This window comes from Eschrichtius robustus, chromosome 16 (genome assembly GCF_028021215.1).
Source record: "Eschrichtius robustus isolate mEscRob2 chromosome 16, mEscRob2.pri, whole genome shotgun sequence".
NCBI classification, from domain to species: Eukaryota; Metazoa; Chordata; class Mammalia; order Artiodactyla; family Eschrichtiidae; genus Eschrichtius; species Eschrichtius robustus.
In genome coordinates, this window is record NC_090839.1 from 54,249,533 (window position 1) to 54,275,340 (window position 25,808).

Genomic DNA, 25,808 nt, shown 5'->3' on the forward strand with positions numbered 1-25,808 from the left:
TTTTGTATTTTTCATGATGTTGACATTTTTTAAGAGGTCAGGCTAGTTTTTCCTTTTTTTTCCCCAGAATGCCCCTCCATTTGGATTTTGTCTGATTGTTCATTCATGATTAGATTCAAGTAGACATTTTTGGCAAGAATAAAATACATCAGTGATGTGTCCTCCTCAGCGCATCACACTGGGGGCACATGATGTCCATTTGTCCCATTATCAGTGATGTTAAGTTCAATCACTTTGCTAAGGCAGCATTTGCAAAATGTCTCCTTTTTTTTTTTTTTATAAATTTATTTATTTTTGGCTGTGTTGGGTCTTCATTGCTGCGTGCAGGCTTTCTCTAGTTATGGCGAGTGGGGGCTGCTCTTCGTTGCGGTGCACGGGCTTCTCATTGCGGTGGCTTCTCTTGTTGCAGAGCACAGGCTCTAGGCATGTGGGCTTCAGTAGTTGTGGCACGTGGGCTCAGTAGTTGTGGCTTGCGGGCTCTAGAGCTCAGGCTCAGTAGTTGTGGCGCACAGGCTTAGTTGCTCTGCGGCATGTGGGATCTTCCCCGGCCAGGGCTCAAACCTGTGTCCCTTGCATTGGCAGGCAGATTCTTAACCACTGTGCCACCAGGGAAGTCCCAAAATGTCTCCATTTTTAAGGAGCCTTTGTAAATACCCCTCTGTGGGGTGAAACTTGGAGACTGTGTGATTTTCTTCCTTAATAGGCTTTCATCCATGGTTTTATCATCCAATGATGATTCTTGCCCAAATACTCATTTTTAAAGGAACATTTGGAACGTAGTTCCTATTCACATTTAAAAGTGATAATTACTTTATAATTTTCATAAGCATTTTCCTTGGTTATTTAGTTGATGAGAGCTGTGATGTCCATTTGGAATATTTTTCCTTTCAACACAGACACACGTCTGAGGGAATTTATGCCACATGGAAGCTCGGCTTTCTTGCCCTTACAGGGAAGCTGTAGCCACAGTAGTGCTTTGGGAAGCCTAATATAGAATGATATTATGGCATTGACATTTAATGTGCCATTGATAACCACTATACCAGATTCCAAATGACATATGGCAGACAAAATCAGAGATTTTGTAATGGATAAAAGATGGCAAAAACCTTGGAGAACTTTTCTTGTCTCTGTCTCCAGAATCCTATAATTAAAGCCTTCATTTCTCTTTAAAATTTTTTCATAATTTTTCCATATGACTCTAAGGATCATACTCCTAAAACCTTTTTTTCGTCTTGAGAAAAGAAAGAGAGGTCCCCTCTGTCACGGATGCCAAATTGGTACTCTTCATGGGCTTGAAGATGGCAACTCATTTCGGAGTGAGGGGGATGATTTTAGCCAGGTCAGTGGAAAAGGGCAGTAATGATAAGAAAAAGTAGGGGCACATGAAGACCTCAGCATATAAATAGCTCCGACTGGCTTCTTACTTGCTGTGTTCTGAGGCCTGTTCCTGATCCCCTTGGAGGAAGACCCTCCTTTCCTTGTGCTGTAGCACAGTGTTCATCGCTCCCCTGCCTGGACTGACCCTGGACCAGGAGAGGTGCTTGTGTCCTCCTCTGGCAGCACCACTCCTGCCTCCTTGCAGGAGACCAGCTCTCCTGCAGGTCAGCATCATTCCCAGAACACAGGAAGGCACCTGGAAAGTGGTCTTTTTGTTGGAAAGCTCCCAGCTGTGTCTCTGCCGTTCTTCTGCCTGGTCCACCAGGAACTTGTTTTGCTCACATTTCAACAGTGCATGAGGAAGCATTTGTCTTGATAGCCTCTGAGATCATCCTGGCACCAGGTTCTCCAATGTGATTTCCCTGGAGACTAGAAGAGAGGATTAGGACAGGGCTTGAGAAATTGACTGAAGGGCTGGAGGCCTGAAGATTCTCATTAGTAAAGAGCAGATGGTCACTACATAAAATGCAGAACCCAGTGTGAAACCTTTGTGCTTCCAGGATTCCTCCCGTGGACAAGGCTCAGCATGGCTCCCTCTTATACTGAGTTCCCTTGCAGAGCTGCTAAGGGGCCTGGGAGTCAGCCGGCTCCGAGACTCAGGCGGAAGGCAGGGTCTGCCCTGGGAGCAAATTCTAAGGGTGAGCAAGGATGGCAGGAACGGGCAGATGCTGTCGAGCCCCACTCACTTGATGTGCTGTAGCCCGTGGTTTCCAGACAGTGCGGTGGCAACACATATCGCCCCGTCCATTCCCAAGGAATTCTCTTGGAGACTAGGCAGAGAAAAGATGCAGACACCACAGTGAGCCATTCAGGACAGAAGAACACTCCGCAGGAAGCAGCACTGCACTATCTTGAGGGGGACAAGTCTGAGACTGATTTGTCCACAGGCGCCATAGCAACAGCGAAGTGGCATTTAACCCTGAGACCTGTGTCTGCAGGCTGCCAGGTTGTCTCGTCCAGGTGCCATGGAGGACATAAGACCAAAAATGCAGAAGTGAACAAACCCATCCACAATATGGACTGTAGTAATCAGAATAGTGTCAGCTATTTGTACTCGGAAGGAAGCAGCTACAGAGGAAATCAAGAGCGTCTTATGCCACGGGGGAGGTTCCAGAAGAGAAGAAGTCTGCTGCTCTAAGATGCAGGTAGGTCTATACAACCACTCACTTGAGTCTTTGGAGACTTGAGTTGACCTTCAGAGCATTCGCCAGGGCTTTGGCTCCGGCCACCCCAATGGCATTTCCTCTTAAGCTGTTGGGAAAGACAGGAACCCTAAGGCACAGTGACAGCTGAGAGGTGAACACGGTACCTCTTCAGGTGACCATGAGTTACTTAGCAACAACAGGGGTGGCGGGTGCGGTGAGGTTGCTCCTTCCTCACTCCTGGGCACAGAACGGAAATTGGCTCTGGGGAGCAGGACGCTGGGAGGGGTGAGGCCGGCCCAACCTGGTGGTTTGTTGGAACTCTTATCCTCCGTTTTCATTCCAAAGAAAGAGCTGGGCCGAGACCGGAGCGGCAACCCTCCATCCAGAGGTGCCCGTGTGCTCGGAGCCACAGAACTGCAGGAGCAGGGATGACCCAGACATCCTGAGAGCCCCACAGAGATTGGGGCCCCAGGTTTGATCTTCTCGCAGACCGGGTCAGTGGCCACTGGCCACCCCAGGCCTGGGGACATGTTCAGCCTGGGCAAGGCCAAGGAGAGGACCAGCGAGTGACTCCCAGGAAAAGGGGTGACATGGGGTTGGGGAAGCTGGGTCCTTCCCGATCTACGTGAAGATATTTAAATGATTTGGGAGTTTCCATGTACATTTCCCCCTTCCATATCTATTCATTGTGAGTCAACAGCTTGGTTTCTTTGGGCAAGAGGCTGTAGCCAGAGACTGGAATACTTACTCAAGAATCTCCAAGGTTCTGTTCACAGCCAGGGCCTCTCCGAGTGCCTGGGCCCCAGGGGCACCAATGGAAGCCACCTGGAGACTGTAAAAGGAGATGCAGTCAACACAGACAGGCAGCCTCTCCGGCCCTCACACCCACCCGGGCCCAACTGCATCCATACTCGCCCTTCATTTCCACTACCCCTTGACTTAGGGCTGAAAGTGGTGAAATAGCACTGAAAGTTGTTGGCCCTGGTCTGTCCAGAGAATGCTGCATCTCCTGCCTGCACTGATGCCTGACAGAGATCTGGATGCTATGGATATAGGAAGTAGAGGTGGTCTCCTGGAGAGTTTGGGGGGTAGTACTCCCTGCCCCCCTAGTTTTTTCTAGATGTCTGGTGACCCAATTGCTAATATTAGGAAAATCAAACCCACCTTCCTTGACTAGGAAACAAAAATGACGGTTAATGTGAAAGGATGATTAAGAGCTAGCTTCCTGGGCTGCTGTGCATATCAGGACTTACTAGAGAGCAGTGAGGGCTGTGTTCGCCTTTAGCGCACTGGCCACTGCAGAAGCGCCTTCGTCCCCGATGGCATTTTCCTGTAAACTGAACATAGAGCCTGAACTCTGGGTGCACGGAACAGGGACCAGTGCTGTGGCAGGACATGCTGAGCATGGACCTTCTAGATTTAAATCAGACCACACACACCATAGCAGACCATCTTCCTGGGGTCACCCTGGGGATCACTGTGCCTCCTGTGTGGCCACTGCAGCCCCATGGCCACCTAATGCACGTGCTCAGGGGTCTGGGGTCTGCATGAGTCTGGACTGTCAGAGCCAAACCAGAAAAGGGACACGTGGACATGCTGTCAATAAGAGCTTGGTGTGCTTTGCAAAGCCATCCAGAAAATCAAAGCGCTCAATCCTCGGGCCATTCTTGCTGGTCAGTGTTTTACATCTTTTTTCCCCCCCTTTCCTTCCACATTGGAGGAAAGTGGCAGGCCCTGGAGCAATAAATGATTAAGAGTTTAGTTCAAGTGGACGTTGGTATGTTTGAGGGAGCAGTTTGCAATGATAATTTTAACAGACATTTGAGTATGTTGGGTGCCAGCAAGCCCAGTTCCAGCTTCTTGGAACTCAGGTGGGGAGACCTATGAGATGAGAGTTACCAACTGCAGGGTGCTGGGAGGGCCCTGTGGAGTCTCCTTCCCCAGTGTAGTCACAGAGGCTGCCCAGCAGAAATAGGTCTAAACCAAACCTGCAGGTGAGAGAGGGGGGAGGGCCTGGCACATCTAAGAAACCCAAAGAAATCGAGTTGAGTTGCTGGAGTGTGTAATGAGGCTGAGGGGGTGCAAAGGAAGCAGATCTTTAGGGGCCTTGGAAGCCACGCTAAGGTTTGGACTTCACTCTGCAGGCACCAGGCAGCCATTTAAACATCTTATCTAGGATGGGAACAGATTTACGTTTGGGAAGGATCTTCGGCCAGCAGTATGAGGATGGACGGATGTGGAGGCTGCGGCAGTGATGCAGGTGAGTGCTGCTGGCGGCCTGGACAGCGGCCGTGAGGGTAGAGGGTGGGTGGGTGGAACGTTGGGAGAAGAATTGACGGGATCTGGAGATGGGGTGCAGGTGGGAAGTGAGAATGAAGGCGATGTTTCTAGCTTGCACAGTTGGTTGCTGGATCCCCTCACAAGGTGAGGAACCAAGAAGCAGACTTGTGGGGGAGATAAGTCAGGTCCACCCAGTGGGAAGTGGAGTGGGCAGTGGACACGTGGGTCTGGAGCTCAGGAGAGAGGTCTGAGCTATAGACGTGGGGGCCACCAGGACTTTGAAGGGAATTGGAGCCCTGGGTGAGAAGGAGCTTCTAGAAGGAGACATCATTCAAGGGAAGATGACCCAGGACAGAACCTTGAGGAGTACCATATTCAGAGTCAAACAGAAGGACCAGCCAGAGAAGGGATATCTTGAAAGTTGAGGGAGAAGTATTCGGCATGAAAAGCAGATGAGGCTCAAAGGTTAAACACGGAGTGACCATCTGACCCAGCATTTCTGCTCCCAGGTGTACACACAAGAGAATTAAAAGCATGTGTCCACACGGAAACTTGTGCATGAATGTTCATAGCAGCATTATTCATAATAGCCAAAAAGTGGAAACAACCCAAGTGTCCATCAGTGGGTGAGTGGATAAACATAATGTCTGTCCATGCAGTGGAATATTATTTACTCATAAAAAGGAATGAAGTACTGATACATGCTGCAATGCAGATGAACCTTGAAAACATTATACTAAATGAAAGACGTGAGTCATGAAAGACTTCATTTACATGAAATGTCCAAAACAGGTAAATCCATAGAGACAGTAGATTAGGGAACTGGGGGACTTGGTTGTGGGGGCGGGGGGGAATGGGGAGTGACTGCTAATGAGTATGAAGTTTCTTTTGGGGTGATTGAAAGGTCCTAAATTTGATTGCAGTGATACTGCACAACTCTGTGAATATACTAGAAACCAGCGACGTGTACACCTTAAATGGGTGGATTATATCTCAACAAAGCTGTTTTTTTTTAATAGCAGATGAGATGGAAACCTGCCTGCTGGCCTTAGAGCAGAGGAGGCTGTGTGCTGAGGGTGCGAGCCCTGCACCTGGTGGGCACCGAGGTTGCAGATTTCCCTGCCCCCTCTCCCCCCCTGCGGAGGCCCCACTTACTCAAGGCTGGTCAGGCTCGTGTTGAGCTGTAGTGCTTGTCCCAGGGCCTTGGCGGCGCCGGCCTGGATAAAGTTCCACTGCAGGCTGGGCAGACACACACACATGACTGCGTGGCCCAGGGCAGAGCCCAGGAGGTCCTAGGGGCTCCAGAAAGAAGGGGCTTCTCCTGGGAGAGTGACTGCAGGGAATGGGGTTCCTGACCAAGGTGGGCAGAACGCCTGCAGCCCCCACTCAGGCTAGTCCCAAGGGGCCTACGTGCACTCTGGTTAGTGGAGGGCACAGGGACAGGCTCACATAGACTCCAAGTGGCCCTGCATGAAGCATGTGACAGAAGCACAGCGTGGGCACACACCTCCCACCATTGGCCTCTCTCCGTGGATCGGCCCCAGGGAGCAGAGCACGGGGCAGGGCACAGCCTAGAGGCCCTGAGGCCATGTTGCTGGCGGGGGTGGGGGGCACCCTAAGCCGGACTTGGCCTTCTGCCTCCCCTGGTTTGAGTGTGGTCCTTCAGCTCTGTGAGCAGACAAATGGACAGGGCAGGGAGGGTGCGTCGAAGACTCACTGAAGGGATGTGAGGGCGCGGTTTTCTCTCACTGCTGCTGCGATGGCCTGGGCGCCCTGGTCATGGAGCAGGTTGGCTGTCAGGCTGGGAGGAGGTGAACAGGGGCAAGTGAGTGGGAGCTGGCAGTGCAACCCCCGTTCTTGCTCGCTGGGGGATCCAGACCACTGCCGTGTTGTCCCCAACCCCCCACCCCAGGACTGCATCGCGTCTCCTGGGATTGCCTGGCTCACGCTCTTGAGGCACTTGAATGTGCCAGGTACTGTGCCCAGCACGTGTCCTGGACCATTGAACTGCATCCTGGCAACCCCACGGGGGGTGGGGGGCAGGGGGCAGGCTCTGCTCAGTGAGCTTCCATGACAGGTCACCTGCCAGGAGGTGGCAGAGCCGCCCGGGGACTCACTCATTCCTGATCCCTGTGCTGGGAGCCCCTCCCACTTGCTCATATATTGTTGCCAGGGAGTGGGGGTCAGGGGGTCAGGGCAGGGAGAGTGTCGCCACTCACTTCATCCTCCTGTAATTTACGACATAGAGGGGGGACTTGTGTCCGGGTAGCCACCGGGCAGCAGGTCTCCCAGTCCCCCCCACCAATCAGGTCCTTCTCGCACAATGGCGGGGGCGCCGAGGGTCTGCTGTCAGCTCCCAGCTCTGGGTGAGTGAGGCCCTGGGTGGCATAAAGAGCCTTAGGAAGTACAGCCTGCCCCCTCACGTACTCCAGGCTCTTCAGGGTGCTGTTGGTGCGGAGAGCGCGAGCCAGATCCTGGGCTCCCTCCGGGCTGATGGAGTTTTCTCGAAGGCTGAGGAAAGAGAGGACCCTGAACTGCTGACTGACAGGGGAGGCCTGCCAGGTGCTCAGGCTGTGAGAAGCTGAGAGCCCCAGGTGGGACCTGGGCCAAGGTGGGAAGAGCCTGCTCTAGGAAGTCCCCCTCCAACGGCTCACCAGCCGGATGTCCCCCCCCCCCCAGGACTGTCAGCAGTTGGACAGACAGTCCAGGAGGAAGAGGATAAGATGACAGGACCTCAGAGGTGTGAAAGGAGGGGCAGGCCAGCATGCTTGGGTGCCTACAGGCTTGCCCGTAGGAAGGGAGCTGCAGATATGGCCAGCTGAGGGCCAGAGCTGCCCCTGCCTCCCCAGCGAGCAGGGGGAGCGCAGGATGCCAGGCTTCAGAGCCAAGCTGCCCAACCATAGGTCTTCCCCGTCACAGGCCCCTGGAGGTGGGGGTGTGGGCTTCTCAGCACCAGCCTTTCCTTCCACGTCCCAAAGTCCCTTCAGACCCCCTGGCCAAAGGGACACCCTCAGATGGAGAGGGAGGCAGGGACTTACTTGAGGCTGAGGAGCGTCTGGTTGGTGCAGAGGGCTTCCATCAGCGCTGCCACTCCCAGGTCACTGATGGAATTGCTTTGCAGGCTGCAGACAGAGGACAGGGCGCACTTTGGCGTGGCTGTCTCAGGACGCGGAGGGAGTCCAGCCTGGGGCTGCAGGCACTGAGTTCAGCAGGGAGTTGGGGGAAACCTGTGCTGCCCCCACGGCCCTTCTCATCCCGTTCCCCGCATTCCGGCTCCTGCTAGGTCAGGGCAGGTGGGTCTAGCACAACCAGTGTCAAAGTTTACACGCTGCCTTGATTTGAGTGGCTCCACATGGCTTCTGGGGGGGACATGTGTCTGCAGCCCCCAGAGAAAGTGGTGCAGCTGAGTGTTCCCATTATGGGGACAGCACTGAGCTCCCCACTCCCCACCAAGGCCCTTGGAGCCAGCCCCCTCTGCAGCCACCTGTGCCAGCTTCTAAAGTACACTCAGTGCTTGTCACTGAAAATTCCAGAACCAGCGCCGACCCTGACTGTCCACTTGGGTGGGCTGGAGGGAGAGACACTAAGATCACAGTATGCCCAGGGTCGGTGGTTGGCTGGGTTCTGACAGGGAAGTGGTCCTGACTGACAGCCCTCCTCCAGGACCCACCCACTTGCTGGATGGGAACCCAGGTGGGGAGTCACCCTCTGCCCACAGCCACCCCTGGAGACTCACTCCAGGCTCTTCAGGCCCTGGTTCACCTTCAGGGCCTCTGCCAGGGCCTTGGCACCTCCATCGCCAATGCTGTTACTGGAGAACCTGCAAGAGATGGGACATGGGTGGAGCAGCCTGGTAGGGCGAGGCTAGGGGATCAGAGTTCAGGAAGCCCTCCAGGGAAGGGCTGTCTCTGTTGTCTCAAGGGTGCCCAGGGCACAGTTTCTTCTGCCTGAGGCTGGTTGGTGGGTAGCCTCCGTAAGAGATCAAGGTAGCAAAGTCTTTCTTGATTCCTTGACAGGGTTGGCAGGGCCAACTCTTTAGTGAGGGGTATTTGTGATACTTTATGTGAAGGTGGCTGGGATGGTGTTTTCTTCTACCAGCTGGGAAGACAGTAAATGTGAGTCTGAGACAGTTGGGGCTCACTCATTCCTGGGAATCTGGATCTCCATTCTCCTGGTCCAGGGCATTGGAGTCCAAAGCCAGCTATCTTGCGCCCACACATTCATTCATCCATCCAGTCACCCACTCACTCACTCATCCATTCATCCATCCATGCACTCACCCACCCACTCATCTGCCCACTCATCCATCCATCTACCCATCCATCCAACCCCTTGTTCACAAATATTTGTGATGGGCTGGGCATTGTGGCAGGCATGGAGGATACCAGTTTGGCCCTTCTGCATTTCTCACATGAGCTCCTTCAGACTCCTGTTCTGCTTCAGGGCATCTGCCATCTGCTGGATTCCCACTGGCCCGATGCTGTTCTTCTGCAGGCTGTAGGAGAGGGGTCCTTCAGCAAAGCTGGTCACAACCATTCCCAGGCCAAGGACAGTCTGGTTCAAGGTGAGAGGTCAGAGACTACTCAAGTGCCGTCTCTGTTTATCGCAGCATGGGGGGAGGGGTCTCCAGGAAAGGTCTGTGGATTGTTGCCAAAGTGTTGCTAATAGACTGATGTGAAGAGTTAAGAGACAAGAACCGTTGGGCCTTCCCTTCAGGGGCCAGAAAGCAGTGACCAGCGGACACTGTTAATATCCAGCAACCTCCAAACTGGAGATTTCCACGTACAAGTCCCACTGGCCCCTCACCTGACCAGCCTTCTCAACACTCAGCAGTCTGCCTCCATCCAGACCAGCCAGCAGCCTGTCCTGCAACCCTACAGTCCTCCCAAGGGCAGACCCTCACTTAGGTGCCTCGTCTTCAAAAGCTTCTTCCTCTTATACTAAATCTGGAGGAGGGAGATGTTACAGGAGAACCCCTGTACTCATCCTAGAAGGACAGGCAGGGCAGGACCTCTTCTGTGTGAGGCTAAGTACACTCTAAACAAAATGGAATTTTCCCTGGTTACAAAGGGAAAAAAAACCCTCCCCTCCCCTCCCTTAGAGTATTTCCTTGAGAAAACTTGGGATTGTAAATCCTTTCCTTGTCCCTTTGAGAGTATGTAAATCTTTTTAAGAGCTAGAAGTAAACCTCTTGGCAAGTTTATAGCCTAGGAATATCTTTTGTAAGGGCCTTGGAGCCATCTCTTTGAACTGTGCACATCAAGTAAGAGAACACCTGCTCCAAGCTGTAAGTACCTGCTGGTCATAAAGATGTGAGAAGTTTCATTTTCCTTGGGATAAAGGCAGGTAGCAAACACAGATGGCTACCCCCAAATAACAGGCAAATTTAGTATAAGGTAAGTGTGACAAATGGTTCTGTCCAGTCCTCTTATTTGAGGGCAAGTTGTGGTTTTTCTTGAAAACACTTATGTAATGGGTTGTATCTGCTTGACTGTAGGAAAGGGTGAGATTCTTTTCTGTCTTTGCCATCCCATTGGTGGATTGCCTTTGATGCTCATTGCAGGCTAGCTGAATGCTTATTCCAGGAATTAAGCTGTTTCGTACTTTTCTACATTTGTGGAGAGGATTTTCTGGGTTGGCAGGAGGCTTTATTTTTAATTATTTCCCCCACACCTGTTCTCTGGAAAAGCAGTGGACATCAGGTTTTCCAGGGGCCATCCAGATGGATCAGAAAGCCTCAGGGCTTTGTCCCATCCATCCCTCCATGCAGAAAACAGACAGGCCCTTGGAGGAGAAGAGAGAAGAGGAAACGTTCTCTGCCAGCCAGCATGCCCACTCACTGCAGCACGGAGAGGGTCCGGTTGGCAGCCAAGGCCTCAGCCATGGACCTGGCACCGTCATCCCTGATCCTGTTGCTCTGGAGGCTGTGGAAGCAAAGAGGTGCATCACTGATGGAGCATAGGAGGGTGCCTGGCATGCCCTCACCCTCACTACCCAGGAAGTGGGGAAACAACTGGCCCTTCCCACTGCTGCTTTGGCCTTAGGTTTTCCTCTGGGTCTCTAAGCACTTGCCTGCTGACTGGGGACAAGGTGCCCATGGTATCTAGATCATAATGACAAGGTCATCGATAGTCCCAATTACAGCTAAAAGCCACAGCACCCAGGTGTTGGTGAGGATGTGGAGAAATTGGAACCCTCATCGGCTGCTGGTGGGAATGTCAAATGGTATGGCCTTTGAGGAAAGCAGTCTGACAGTTACTCAAAAGGTTAAACATAGGGTTACCAGGTGACCCAGCAAATTCCACTCCTATGTATATCTACCCAAAAGGATTGAAAAAAAGTCTTCAAATACTTGTACAGAGATGTGTACAGCACAATAGCCACTAGGTGGAAACAACCCAAGTGTCCATCAGCTGATGAATGGATAAACAAATTGTGGTCTGTCCATGTAATGGAATATTATTCAGCCATGAAATGGAATGAAATACTGGCACGTGCTACAATGTGGATGAACCTTGAAAACATTATACTAAGTGAAAGAAGATAGACACAAAAAGTCTTATTGTTTGATTCCATTTATATGAAATATCCAGAATAGGTAAACATACAGACAGAAAGCAGATTGGTGGTTGCCAGGGGCTGAGGGGAGGGGAGAATGGGAAGTGATTGCTAATGGGTATAGTGTCTCCTTTTAGGGTGATGCAAATATTTTGGAACTAGATAGAGGTGTTGGTTGCACAACTGTGAATGTACTAAATGCCATTGAATTGTACACTTTAAAATGGTGAATTTTGGGCTTCCCTGGTGGCGCAGTGGTTGAGAATCTGCCTGCCAATGCAGGGGACACGGGTTCGAGCCCTGGTCTGGGAAGATCCCACATGCCGCGGAGCAACTAGGCCCGTGAGCCACAACTACTGAGCCTGCGCGTCTGGAGCCTGTGCCCAGCAACAAGAGAGGCCGCGACAGTGAAAAGGCCCGCGCACCGCGATGAAGAGTGGCCCCCGCTTGCCACAACTAGAGAAAGCCCTCGCACAGAAGCGAAGACCCAACACAGCCAAAAAAATTAAAAAATAATAAATAATAAATAAAATAGTGGTGTTTAAAAAAAAAAGATTGTTAAAAAAAATGGTGAATTTTATGTGAATTTCGCCTCAATAAAAATAAATACATAAATGAACAAAACAAAACAAAATGACAGGACACGCTCCGCTAAGGATGGATACAACCACTGGCCCCTAAAAGGAGCCCAGCAAACCACACCACACCATAGGAACCATCTGGAAGATGGGATTTCAGTGTCTTGGAAAACACCGCAGGGGATCATTCTGATGCCATGGCCTTGGGGATTTCCTACTCAATGGAGGACAAGAGCTTTTCCTCATAGATTATTTTGTCCTTCAAACCTCCATATACCTCCTCCCCTCTTCTCCTCCATCCCCTGTTCAGGCCATAAACACAGGCACAATGACCAGGGAAGAGCTGAACTTAGAAACTTGCTTAGGATACAAGATCCCCTGGCATCCACTGGGTGGAAGCCAGTATCTCATGGCCACCATTTTGAATTACCTCCCACTCCATGAGTGGCACCTGATGAGAGGGTTCTCTGGGCCGCCTCCTGGGGGCAGAGAGACAGGGAGCGGGTGACACGTACCTCAGAGAGGCCAGAGTGCGGTTGATCTTCAGAGCATCTGCCAGTGCCTTGGCCCCTTGAGGTCCAATGGAGTTACTGTGGAGGCTGGCAGAGGAAGAGAGAGGAAGAACCATTCTCTTTTAGCCAATTCCCAGGGAGGGAAGGAGGAACAGAAGTTACATGGACCTTTAAATCCATGCTCCTCGTAAAGAATGCATCAGGGTTTAGGATTTCACGTTCGGTAGAACTGGGGCAGAGATCCTTATTTAGGCGATCAAGGAAGGAGTTCCCCAAGATGGCCCCATGTGATGGGGAGAAGAAAGCAGGATCTGATGGACTAGTGGGCTTGGGCCAAGTGTGAAGAGGAGATGGTAACACCAGGTTCAAGGCCAAAATTCTGGCGCTTCACTGGGTGAGTCCCAGCAGCTGAGCAGGAGTCAAGACTTTGCTTGCTCAGCTGTCCTTCCAACCCATGCTGAGAAGAGTGTGGTCTAGGGGACTTCACAGGATGGCTCACACTCTCTCCCTGTCCCAGGGGTGAAGGGTCCTACTTACTCCAGAGTGGTCAGACTTCTGTTGACGAGGAGGGATCTGGCCAGAGCTTTCGCCCCTTTGTTACTGATCTGGTTCTCAGCCAAGCTGCCCAAAGAGAGGGAGAGGAGTGGTTAATGAAGGTCTGTAAATCTTGCCACCTATCCTGCAACACGAGGCCTGGGATCCAAACCCGTCAGCCACCGTAGCATCATCAGGGCCTGGACTCAGGTGGAGATCAGGTAAGCCAGGCCCAGGAAAGCCTCTGAGATGGGCAAGGTAGGGCCAGAGTGGGCGGACAGACCCTCACACCAGCAGAGGGTCCCAGGGGAAAGTATGCTCAGAATCCAGCACAACAGCTTCTACCCCAACAGCACAGCAGAGGGTACGGGCAATTACTGAAGACTACCATGGGATTCCCAGCCAGGGGTGTGCTGGAAAACCAGCTGTCAGGAAAAAACAAAATACAAAAATCATGATTTGTTGGGTTGGCTAATTTCCATGGTGTAAATACTCCCATCATGGCCAATTTCAAGCACTCTCAGCTTGTAAAAATTCTGAAAATGTAACAATCAGCTCTCATGAACTGGTGGCTGAAGTCGGTTCCAGCACACCCCTGACCCCAGCCCTTTCTCTAATCCAAGAAACGAAAATGGTAGAGTTATTATAAAATTAACTTTGAAGTAACAAAATGTACATCTGTGTCTGCCTTGAAAGGGCATTCCAGGGAATTCCCCGGTGGTCCAGTGGTTAAGACTCTGTGCTTTCATTGCCGAGGGCGTGGGTTTGATCCCTGGTCAAGGAACTAAGATCCCACAAGACACGTGGTGTGGCCAAAAAAAAAAAAGGCATTCCAGGAACACGCTGGGGATCCACTTAATGTTGCTTCATACACCCAGTTTCAGAAATGATATCTGTTGAGGTTCTTTACAGTTTCTTAGGCATTTTAACATGTGAGGCAGCCCCATGGGATACAATTGGAATCCCCAGTGCTTTTCAAGCTATGTTTCAACGGCCCCTAAGTTTCTTCAGAAAAGCTTCAGGAGGCTGAGGGGAAACCAAATGCCTAGGCTCTGCCCCCCACTTCTTTCAATCCCAGCAGCCCCCCTTTTGTCTGCCTAATTGGGATTCTGCCTCATATGCCACTTTTTTTTAAATTAATTAGTTTATATTTGGCGGCGTTGGGTCTTCGTTGCTGCGCGTGGGCTCTCTCTAGTTGAAGCGAGCAGGGGCTACTCTTCGTTGCAGTGCACGGGCTTCTTGTTGCAGTGGCTTCTCATTGTGGAGCACGGGCTCTAGGCACGCGGGCTTCAGTAGTTGTGGCACGTGGGCTCAGTAGTTGTGGCTTGCGGGCTCTAGAGCGCAGGCTCAGTAGTTGTGGTGCCCGGGCTTAGCTGCTCTGCGGCATGTGGGATCTTCCCGGACCAGGGCTCGAACCCATGTCCCCTGCATTGGCAGGTGGATTCTTAACCACTGTGCCACCAGGGAAGTCCCTCATATGCCACTTTTAAAAAGTGTTCTGTCGCTTAAAAAAAGTTTGAAGACTGTTCATCCAGACCACCACCTTCTATATAACTGTTCTCAGCTTCTAGAGAGCCTCTGTCCCCATCCCCTACCCCCAGGACTTTTATAACATTTTATAAAAAATATTTTATGAAGGATGCCTTGGACATTTCAAACAGGGCTGTGGCACTGAGGACCAACTATAGAGAGGTGAAGGAGAGCGTGTGGCCAGAGAAGTTTGGGGCTTTGTTCAGAAAAATCTCTGAGTACTATCTAGATTCCTTTAAGCAAAACACTGAAAGTTGGCTATTTTGCTGAAGGTTCTCATGAAGGAAGCTATATTCATAATGAGAAATTGTCATTATTTTGTTTCTTTCTAAGAGATTGCATTTACATTTCTGGCTAACCAGAGGATCCTGCTAGTTAACAGCTGGCTCTTACACGGTGCTTCCTCTGTGGCTGTCCTGTCCTGAGAACTTTCCGTGAATTAACTCATGTAGCCTCGTGGCAACCCTAAGAGGCAGTGTGCAGTAAAGGATTAACTTTGGCTCCTGCTCCTGAGAGGTGACCTCTAAGCCCTTGGAATGTCCTGCCTGGTAGGAACGTCTCTGTTTACCTGGGGGCCTTGGGCCTTGATGGATAGCCTATCTCACAATGGGATTTATGGTCATGCAGTGTCAGCTTGACCTCTGGAGGGGCTGGAGACTAAGGTCAGCATGCGGTGGGCAGGTGTGTCTTCACGACCAACCCCCAGTAACAACCCTGGACACCAAGGCTTGGGTGAGCTTCCCTGGTTGGAGTGCTCCGTATGTGTGTTGTCACACATGGTCTCTGGGAGTAGGAAGCGCTCTCTGTTCAACTCCGCTGGGAGAGGGCGGCTGGAAGCTTGGCCTGGTCTCTGGGACCCTGCCCCAAGGGCCGTTCCCTTTGCAGATTTTAATGTGTATCCTTTCAGTGTAATGAACCGTAACTGTGGGTATAGTGGCTTTTCTGAGTTCTGTGAGTTCACTGAACCTGAGGGTGGTCATGGGGACCCCTGAACCCATACCGTTTACCCTTCTTAGGCACAGAGGTGTCTGTCCAAGGTCACGTGGAGCTCACCACTACTCTAACCACTATCCTCAAAGACTTACTTTTGCTCCGGACTCATGCTATATTCTTGTCTCCTCAGATAAAGATTATTTCAAAAGCTGGAGGATGTGTGAGGATGAAAAATTACTCTCTGGGTCCTGTTCTCTAAACTCACCTCCCTAGTTCTCCTAAAGCCACCCTCAGGTCATCACATCGATTCAACTACGAATCAGAGTGTTAACTCACACTTGGATGTTATTGGGTTGGCCAAAAAGTTTGTTCGGGTTTTTCATAAGATGATGTAGAAAAACTCAAACGAACTTTTTGGCCAACCCAATGTAGGAGTGATTTCATTAGCACATAGATCTGTTCTGCAGTCAGCATATAAACTCTATCTAATTATGTTATTAAAAATGCAATGTTTAAATTTAAAATTGTTTTAATTAATATTAATTTTTTTTAATTTAAAAATTTGGGTGTTATTTAAAGATGCAGTCCTGTGCTCAAAATACCATTTGAGGGCAAACTTTGTGAGGCATTTAGAGTAAATCAGGCTTGGCGGTATGTCCGCACAGACAGCATCTGGAGAAATGGTTCTGTATCCACGATAGCATCTGACCCATACCGTATCCTTTCCCTCTTCTTACAGATGAGGTACCTGAGCCTCTGGAACTTTCCGGAATGAGCAGAAACAAGCAGCCTGCATCCTGAGCCACATGCCTCAAAGACACCTCACTTTGAAAGCACCCCTGGCCATTTGAGCAGAGAGGAGGATGTGAAAAGAGCCCCGGACACCAAGAGACAGGTGGGCAGCCTGGGCAGGGTCTCCTGGGTCGGTGTTACCTGATCCTCTGAATGCGGCAGTCCTTCCCGCTCAGCACACTGCCCAGCAGCTCCATCATGGGGTCCTGGAACTGGTTGGTGTCCAGCCTGGTCAGGAGGAACAGCAATAATGAACAGTCCCACCGCCCATGGGCAGGTGGGATGAGGCCCCTGGCAGAGGGCTGGCATCAAGGCAGCAGAGGGGGCGCTACACAGACACCCAGGCTGAGATCCTTTCCCTCCCCCTCCTCTCCATCCCAGTGCAGCCCCCACTGTGAGGCTCGGAGATCCGTGCCAGCACACCCACATGCTCAGAGTTTTCCTACAAGAGTGACTTGGGAGGCTCAGTGGTGTAAACCCTGGGTTTCCTACCCACAGGGATGTCTTCCCAGCAGCCCCGCAGTCTGTATGCGTGTGCAGGACACCAGTTGCTAGCTCTCCTCCTTCTGAGGATGTAGAAGCTACTCTGAGGTCCTGAATGACCCTTGTCCTAAGCCTTCCCCTCCCTCCGCCAAGGTCCAGAGAGTGGACAGAGGGTGATGGGCTGAGAGTGGAGTGAATGGGTGTGGCCTGTCAGCATTGGGATGGTTTACAGGGCATTGTAGGTTGAATTGTGTCCCCCTATAAGATATGTTGGTGTCATAACCCCCCCAGTGCCTCAAGAATGTGACCTTATTTGGAAATAGGGTCATTGCAGGGTAATGAGTTAAGATGAGGTGGAGTGGGGTGGCCTGTAACCCAGTGTGACTGGTGTCCTCACAAGAGAGGAGAGCTCTACATGAAGACAGACACGGAGAAGGTGGCCGTGTGACCTCGGAGGCAGAGACTGTGGTGATACGTCTACAAGCCAAGTATTGCCAGCAAACACTGAAGCCTGGAGAGGCCAGGAATGACCCAAGGATCCTCCCCTACAGGTTTCAGAGGGAACACAGCCCTGCTGACACCTTGATCTTAGACTCTAGCCTCCAGAACTGGGAGAGAATAACATGTCATTTTAAGCCACCCAGGCTGTGGTCCTTTGTTACAGCAGCCCCAGGACATGGACACAGAGGGACGTGGTGGAGGGGAGGAGCCCTCCAGGTCCCCTCTCTCTCCTCTGCCCACACGCCCCACACAGCCCCACACTGGCGCCCACCTCAGACTCCGGCAGTAGAGCAGCTGGGGCAGCAGGCTCTGGAGGACCCCCTGGCTGAGGTACAGGGGCCGGTTGGCCTCCTGGGCGCAGACATCGGACACCTGCAGGAGGTAGGCCAGGGCAGCGCGGTGTGGGGGGCTGGTCAGCCCGGCCAGGCCCCCGCTTGCCATGGCCTCCTCCACGCTGTGGGCCAGCTCCGTGTGCTGCAGCTCGCGCAGGCAGTGCAGGACGTTGATGGCCCGGGCGCAGACCACCATGTTGGGGCGCAGGCAGCCCTGCAGGAGCTCGGCCACCTGGGCCCGGTAGCCCTGGTGCTCACCCTGGGTCAGCAGGGAGCCGGCCAGCAGCGCGTTGACCCTCGGAGACAAGAGGCCTGAGAGGAAGCGCAGGAAGACGTCGAGCCGCCCATCCTCGGCCTGCATGGCCCTCTGGGCCGCACTCCTGAAGTGCGTGAGGAAGCCAAGCCGGGGCCAGGACATGCCGCCCTCGGTGAAGAGGTCGAAGATGGCCCTCTTGGACGCGCTGTAGTAGTAGGCAGCTGCCACAAACTCCTGCAGGGACAGGTGGGTGAAGTAGTAGGCTGCCGAGGAGGCCAGGGTCTCCTCCCGCTGCAGGAAACAGCTGCACGGGGTGGTCTGCAGCAGAGCAAGGTCCACGCCGAACACCTTGAGGTCTGGTTCGTAGAACACATACTTCTTCCTGACCAGCCCGTGGAAGGCCAGCCGGCCCAGTGTCCCCACCATCTTGCGGCAGCTGTGGGCCAGCTGCTCAATACGGGGGCTCGCCTTGCACTTCTCCTGCCCCTCCCTGCTGAGGGCCATTCTGAAGTACCATGAGTAGAGTTCACACAGGGTCCTCGGAGGCCACAGCTCTGTGTCGTGGGGCCCTGGCCTGTTGCGGTGCAGGTGGCCCAGCACTGACCCCACCAGCCGGCAGAAGGCTGGGACGGCGCACATCAGATACAGGGCCCTGTCAGCCTGCATCTGGCTCAGGACCCAGCCCGAGAGGACCTGGTCCTCAGGGAACATCTGCCCCAGACACATCTTGATCTCCTCCTCATTGAAGCCCCGGATCTCGGTCATCCGGTCCACCAGGCCCCCCGGGATCTGGCCAGCCGCGCTGGGGCGGGAGGTGACCCAGACAGAAACACCTGGGAAGAGGTTGCCCCGGATGATGTTGGTGATCAGATGGTCCACTTGGATCTCCTTCTTGGAGTCTGTGCAGGGCAAGGTGTTGGAGAAGTCCAGGGGCGTCTTACACTCATCCAGGCCGTCCAGGACGAGGAGGACTTTGGTTAGGGCTGCTGACGCCAGGCCAGTCTCCCCCGCGTGTGGGAAGACAGAGTGGACAAGTCTGTCTGCAGACAGCTTCTCATGGGTGTTGAGATCCCGGAAGGTCAAAGGCAGCACCAGCGAGAAGTCCTTGCCCACCTGCCCCCGGGCCCAGAGGTGGACAAAGTTCCTCACCAGGGTGGTCTTGCCCACGCCAGCCACCCCAATGGTGATGGAGATGCGGGGCGGGATGGACACCCGCGACAGAGGCAGGAAGAGCCTGTCCAGGGCGATGGTCCTGGCGGAGCACCAGCCCCCACGCGTGGCCTCCACCTGCGTGAAGTCGTGTTCCCTCAGCTGCAGGTCCATCAGGCCCTCCACCAGCAGGAGGCTGGTCAACCTGGGGGAGGGGCTGCCCAGCTCAGGGCTGCCTCCCATCCTGTTCAGAAGGGCCTCTCGGTGCCTCTGTATCCTCAAGTCTGCTGGACAGAAGCCAGAGGGGAGGGATGGGGGAGGGTGGGGGAGGGGAGGGTGGGGGAGGGGAAGAGGGCCCAGGGATCCCTGTCTGTCTGCTTACCATTGCCGTGGGGCCTCAGCGGGGACTCTGGCGTCCTGTCAGGGGGCTGCAGGGCCTGGGAGCCCTGACTGCCCTTCCCGGCCAGCAGGTCCACTAGGGCTTTCACCTGCTCGGCTGGGGAGCCAGCACCGTGGTCCTGGCCAGCCTCCCTGCTTGTGTGCACCTCCTGCTTCCTCATGGGGTCTGGGATTGCTGCCAGGAGCTGTGGAGAGAGGGCCTGAATCTGCTTTCTTCTGTCTGCCCATCAGTGGCCTGGGGACAGGTTAAGCGAGCCTCAAGGGATGGGCAGAATGGGGACCCACCCTTTCTCCTGCCCTGAACTACGGGTGGCTCTTGATCTGGCCTCCGGGACAGGGTTGGAAGGGCTGTTTGTTCCTGGATGGTGACAGTAGTCCCTGATGCCAGGAGCTTTGCTCAGGTGCAGGGGCCCCGGGCTCAAATCTGAGCTCTGTCACTTACTGGCTCTGCGACACTGGACAGGCCACCTGAGTGCTCTGTGCCGTGGTGTCCTCATTTGTAACCTGGGAAAGAGGATGAGATTATGAACAGTTCCACTCACGAGAGGGGAAGGATGAAAGAGGCCAATCTGGAAAGGCTGCGTGTGGTATGATTCCAATCCTATGGCCTCCTGGAAAAGGCAAAGCTATGGTGACAGTAAAAGGATCAGTGTTTGGCAGGGGTTTGGGGCGAGGAGGGAGGATGAATTGGCAGAGCACAGAGGATTTTTAGGGCACTGAAACTACTCTGTATGATACTGCAGTGGTAGATTCATGTCATTGTACATTTGTCCAAACCCATAGAATGTATGGCACCACGAGTTACACTGATGTCAGCTCTGGACTCTGGGTGATAGTGACGTGTCAGTGTAAGTCAACTGATTGTAACCAATGTGCCCCTCTGGTCGGGGAAGGGTGCATGTAGGTGGGCTGGGGGTAGAGGGAAATCTCTGTATTTCCCACTTGATCTTTCTGTGAACCTAAAACTGCTCTAAAAACTAACGTCTATTAACTTAAGAAGAAAAAAAAGAAAGAAAGGAGGAGCCAAAAGGGAAGAGAGAGCTGGTTCAGCTACTCAGCTACTTTTCATTTGTGTTCCTGGGGCCTCTGGGAAGCACAGAGGCTCCTGACCCGCAGGCAGCACTGTTTTCTGCTGGGAAGTGATGCCGAGGCGCTGAGAGGCAGAGCCCCACCTGCTCACGTTCCTTTCCCTCCCTGGGGACTGGAGTGGATCCTGTTGCCAAGGCTGGCCGCCCCCCCCATGTGTCCCTCCGTCAGCTAAGGTGGACACTTGAGGACCCTGAGCCCGCCCCCAGCCGCTCCTCACCTGCCCCAGGCAGGATGTCCAGCCCTCGGCAGCCCCTCCAGCAGGGCCCCAGGAACTCAGGGGGCGGGGGTCGGCCATCCTTTGTCCACGGGTCTAGGAGAAAACAGGGCGTGTGGCTGGGCAGAGGTCATGCCTGCTGCTTCAGGTGGCAGCAGCTCATTGAAACAGCCGCACCCTCCAGCCCTGCAGCTCTCTGGGTCCCGCACCCTCCAGCCCTGCAGCTCTCTGGGTCCCAATGTGATTCATTTAAGAGGGGGCCACTGGCTACAGCCCCTAGGATCCAACACACTCGCTGACCTTGGATTTGAATTGGGCTTCCCAGGCATTTTAACTTGAGATGAACCTTTCTACCTGGAAAATGCTAAAAGAAGCTTGGCAACAAGTAAAATAGCATTTTCTAACCATTCAGTTCACGGTGATATTGAAGAGTTAGTGCAATGAATTTGAGGTAGGTGGTGCCCAACCGAGCTGACTAAACTATTCTGGGAACTTAAGAAATAGGCCAGGATGAGGCCATGCTCCTTACACTTTTTCAGGACCCTTCTGGCTGTTTTATTTTATTTTTCTAAATGTCAAAACCAAGGAGGAAAAAAACTGGATGGGGTGTTGGTTTAAGTCATGTTAATGTGCACAGATTAATGGAGGTATTATTGAGGTTTTTCTTTAGATCTTTTGCTAAAACTATATTTTTCCTTATCTAGATCTTGCCAATTTCTTCTTTGTGTCTAAGTATTTTTAAATAGTTCTTGTTGTTATTATGGATTTTGTTGGTGTCAAAGAAGGCAATTTTTGTGTATTTTATCTTGTATCCCACCAACATGTTAAGTAGTCGCATTAGTTCTCATTTTTCAGTTAACTCTCTTCAGGCTTTTGAATTACTGCAATGCAAATAATTTCATCTCTTATTTTGAACAATTTCTCTGCATGGTCCAGCCCCACCGCTGCCCCCAGCAATGTTGAAGGACAGCAGTTGTAGCAGGCATCGTTTTCTTAACTCCTGACTCTCCCAGGAGTGGTTCTAGCCCAAACCATTAGACCTGATGTTTGTGACCGGTTTCTAATTAGTTCTCTTCTCCTCTTGGAAAAGATTCCTTCAATTCCTCCTTTCTTATTGCCATTCAAGTAACATTATATAATACTTGTTGAAGGCTTACTGTGTTTCAGACGTTTTGTTAAGCACTGTACTTACATCATTTCATTTACGCCTTGTAACAACTCTCATTACCATTACTTCTCGCATTTTATAGATGAGGACCCTGAGGCTCAGAGAGTTTAAATGACTTTCTCAAGGATCCACGAGTGGGAAGCAGTTGTGTTGGAATAGAAACCAAGGCTTCACTGACAGCAACACTTGTGCTGTATAATCTACCTGCCTCTTAAGGTATGTTGACACATGTTATAAAAGTTTTAGGCATGTCTGTTAAATGAGCAAAAGACTTTTTAGCAATATTGATATAATTGCATGATTTACTTCCAATCATTCATCCAGCTGGCAGATATTTATAGGGGGCCTGCTGTGTGTTCCAGGCACTGGTGATGTAAAGGTGAACAATTAGACAAAGTTCTTACCTTGTGAGTGTGGTGGGGGTGGAGGATAATGACAGTAAAGAAGAAAGCAAGTGAATAAGCAAGGCAGTTCTGATGGTGATTAGTGCCTGAATAAAATAAACCGTGTGAGTGATGGAGAGGGTCAGGGTCCAGGGGGAGAGGGTGCTTTAGTTTCAGTGTCCAGGGAAGGACTCTGTGAGAAAGCTACATATGAGCAGAGACCTGAAAGGTGAGAAGGCGAGAGTCATGCAGAGAGCCAGGGGAACAGCAAGTGTAAATACCCTGCGTGTTAGAGCAGCAGGAAAAGGCCAGAGTTGCTGGAATGCAGTGAATGAGCACGTGGGCTCACAAAGGGGGTTGGGAGGGAAGCTCAGAGGGGCTTGAGACCTGGTCACTCCCCTAAGGAGTTTGGATGCATTTGAGTGTGGTGCGAAGCCACTGGAGGGAGCAACGGGACTGATGTATATCAGATCTCTCCTTTATTTTATTTTATTTTATTCTATTTTTATTAATTAATTTATTTTGGCTGCGCCAGGTCTTAGGTGTGGCATGTGGGCTTCTTACTTGAGGCATGCATGTAGGATCTAGTTCCCCAGCCAGAGATCGAACCCAGGCCCCCTGCATTGGGAGCGTGGAGTCCTACCCACTGGACCACCAGGGAAGTCCCTCAGATCTCTTCTTTAAACCGTGAACTACACTGGGACTTCCCTGGCAGTCCAGTGGTTAAGACTCTGTGCTTCCACTGCAAGGAGCACGGGCCTGATCCCTGGTCAGGGAATTGTATGCTGCGTGGCGCAGCCAAAAACAAAAAAACAAAACAAAACTGTGAGCTATGCTAATAGATTTTCTAACATCAAACCAAACTTGCATTCTTGAATATAATCTTCCATTAGTATTAAGCTATGTATAACAGGGTGGGATAGCACAAAAATAGAAACATAAGTCAATAGAACATAATAAAGAGTCCAGGAACAAATATATATTTATATTATTTACATATGAAGGAATTTGGTAATATGACAAAAATAACATTTCAAGTCAGTGGTATTGGGCAGCCTATGAAAAAAAATTTTTTTGAACTTTACTTCACATTAAGTGCAAAATTTAACTTCAGTTTGGATTAAATACAAAACCATAAAAACACAATAAGAAAATATGAGAGAATATTTTAAAATATTCTTTCAGTAAGGGAGGCTTTTTTTTAAGCAAGACATAAAATCCAGGAGTCATAAAGGGGAAGACTAACAGATTTGCCTTAATTGAATATTTCTAAATAATAATAGATGCCACAAATAAAGTTGGAGGAAAACCTCAAGCCAAGACTCAACATTTGCAAATATATGAAAGAGCATTAATATCTTTAATTTATAAGGAACTCTTAAAATCAATAAGAACGAAATAGAAATGAATAGAAATAGAAATAGAATGATGGACACAGACAGGTAATTGTGGACCCAGACAGAAATAGAAAAAAGGACATAGATAATTCATAGAAGTATAAGTGACCATGATATTGAAAAGATGCTCAATCCCACTAATGATCAAGAAAAAACAAAGCAAGGAGCTATTATAATGACATAACAGGCTGCATTGGTGAGAACGTGGGATTAGTAGGAATCTTAGTGCATAGCTCGTGGGAGGGTAAATTAGTATGATTCTGGATCATAATGTATCATTATCTATTGTCATTAAATATCTTTGATCCAGAAGTTCCACTTCTGGGAATTTATGCTAAAGAAATAATTGGGCAAGTGCACAGAGATGTGACTATAAGGATGATCCTGAAACATTGTTTACAACAACAAGAAATTGAAGGGGAAAAAAACTAAATTTCTATCCAAAGAGGATTGGTGAAATTATTTTGGCGCAGTTAAACAGTGGAAAACTATGTGGCCATAAAAAATAATAAGGTCAAACTGGAAATGTCCACAGTGTATTTTTTTGTCTCTTAATGTTATAAAGGTTTTTTTTTTAATTCATTTATTTATTATTTATTTATTTTTGGCTGCGTTGGGTCTTCGTTGCTGCGCATGGGCTTTCTCTAGTTGTGGCGAGTGAGGGCTACTCTTTGTTGTGGTGCACGGGCTTCTCATTGCGGTGGCTTCTCTTGTTGTGGAGCACGGGCTCTAGGCGCACGGGCTTCAGTAGTTGTGGCGCATGGGCTTAGTTGCTCCGCAGCATGTGGGATCTTCCTGGACCAGGGCTCGAACCCATGTCTCCTGCATTGGCAGGCGGATTCTTAACCACTGTGCCACCAGGGAAGCCCTGTTATAAAGGTTTTAATCACTTTTTTGAGGTATAATTTTTTCTTAAATGAGAATCATATATATATTTTTTTTTAAAATTATTTATTTTATCATTTATTTGGTTGCACCAGGTCTTAGTTGCGGCTGGCAGTTTCCTTAGTTGTGGCATGCGAACTTTTAGTTGCGGCATGCACGTGGGATCTAGTTCCCTGACTAGGGATCGAACCCGGGCTCCCTGCATTGGGAGCATGGAGTCTTAACCACTGTGCCACCAGGGAAGTCCTGAAGTATAATTTATATAAAATAAAATGCACGCATTTCAAATAGAGTTATATGAGTTCTGACAAATGTATACACCTGTGTAACATCTACCACAATCAAGTCACTGAGCATTTCTCTCTCCCAAAAAGTGATCCCTCATGCCCCTTTGCTGTCTACCCCAACCACACCCCTCTGGCCCTGAGCCATCCATCTGCTTTTTTCACTATAGATTAGTTTTACCTTTTCTAGAATTTCAATTTTTTTTTCCACTTTTTAAAAATTGTGGTAAAATTCATATAACATAATTACTATCTTAACCATTTTTAAGTGTACAGGTCAGTGGTATTAAGTGTATTCACACTGTTGTGCAACCATCACCACCATCATTCCCTTAACTCTCTTTATCTTGTAAAACTGAAACTCTATACCCATTAAACAACAACTCCCTATGCTCCCCTCCTCCCTAGCCCCGGGCAACCACCACTGTACTTTCTGTCTTTATGATTTTGATGACTCTAAGTACCTCATATAAGTAGAATCATACAGTATTGGTCTTTTTGCATCTGGCCTCTTTCACTGAGCATAATGTTTTCCAGGTTCATCCATATTGCAACATGTATCAGAATTTTGTTCCCTTTTATGGTTGAATAATCTTCCATTGTATGTAGGTACCATATTTTGCTTATCCATTCACCTGTCAGTGAGTACTTGGGCTGCTTTTATGTTTTAGCTTTGGTAAATAATGCTGCTACAAACATGGGTGTACAAGGGTGAACTCTTTAAGACCCTGCTTGCAATTCTTTAGGGTTTATACCCAGAAGTGGAATGGCTGGATCATATGGTAACTCTATTTTTAATTTTTTGAGGAGCTGCCACACTGTTTTCCAAAGCAGCTTTAGCATCTACTTTCCCACCAACAATGCACAGGGTTCCAATTTCTCCACATTCTCACCAGTACTTCTTGTTTTCTGGTTTTTTGATAGCAGCCATCCTAATGGGTGTGAGGTGGTATTTCATTGTAGTCT

At 50.5% G+C, this 25,808-nt stretch overlaps 1 protein-coding gene across 1 annotated transcript; it reads right to left on the reverse strand.

The window, feature by feature from the left end:
* Nucleotides 1–1,718: 1,718 nt before the first annotated feature.
* On the reverse strand, nt 1,719–19,583 carry NLRC3 (NLR family CARD domain containing 3). The gene is made up of 17 exons (XM_068524222.1): nt 19,406–19,583; nt 17,558–19,307; nt 16,444–16,530; nt 13,051–13,134; nt 12,517–12,600; nt 10,706–10,789; nt 9,277–9,360; nt 8,602–8,685; nt 7,904–7,987; nt 7,293–7,376; nt 6,583–6,666; nt 6,021–6,104; nt 3,839–3,922; nt 3,334–3,417; nt 2,608–2,691; nt 2,127–2,210; nt 1,719–1,809 (listed from the first exon to the last, which is right to left on the reverse strand). Exons 1-17 carry the CDS (start codon nt 19,581–19,583, stop codon nt 1,719–1,721), a joined length of 3,198 nt encoding a protein of 1,065 aa, XP_068380323.1.
* Between the last annotated feature and the right edge of the window lie 6,225 nt (nt 19,584–25,808).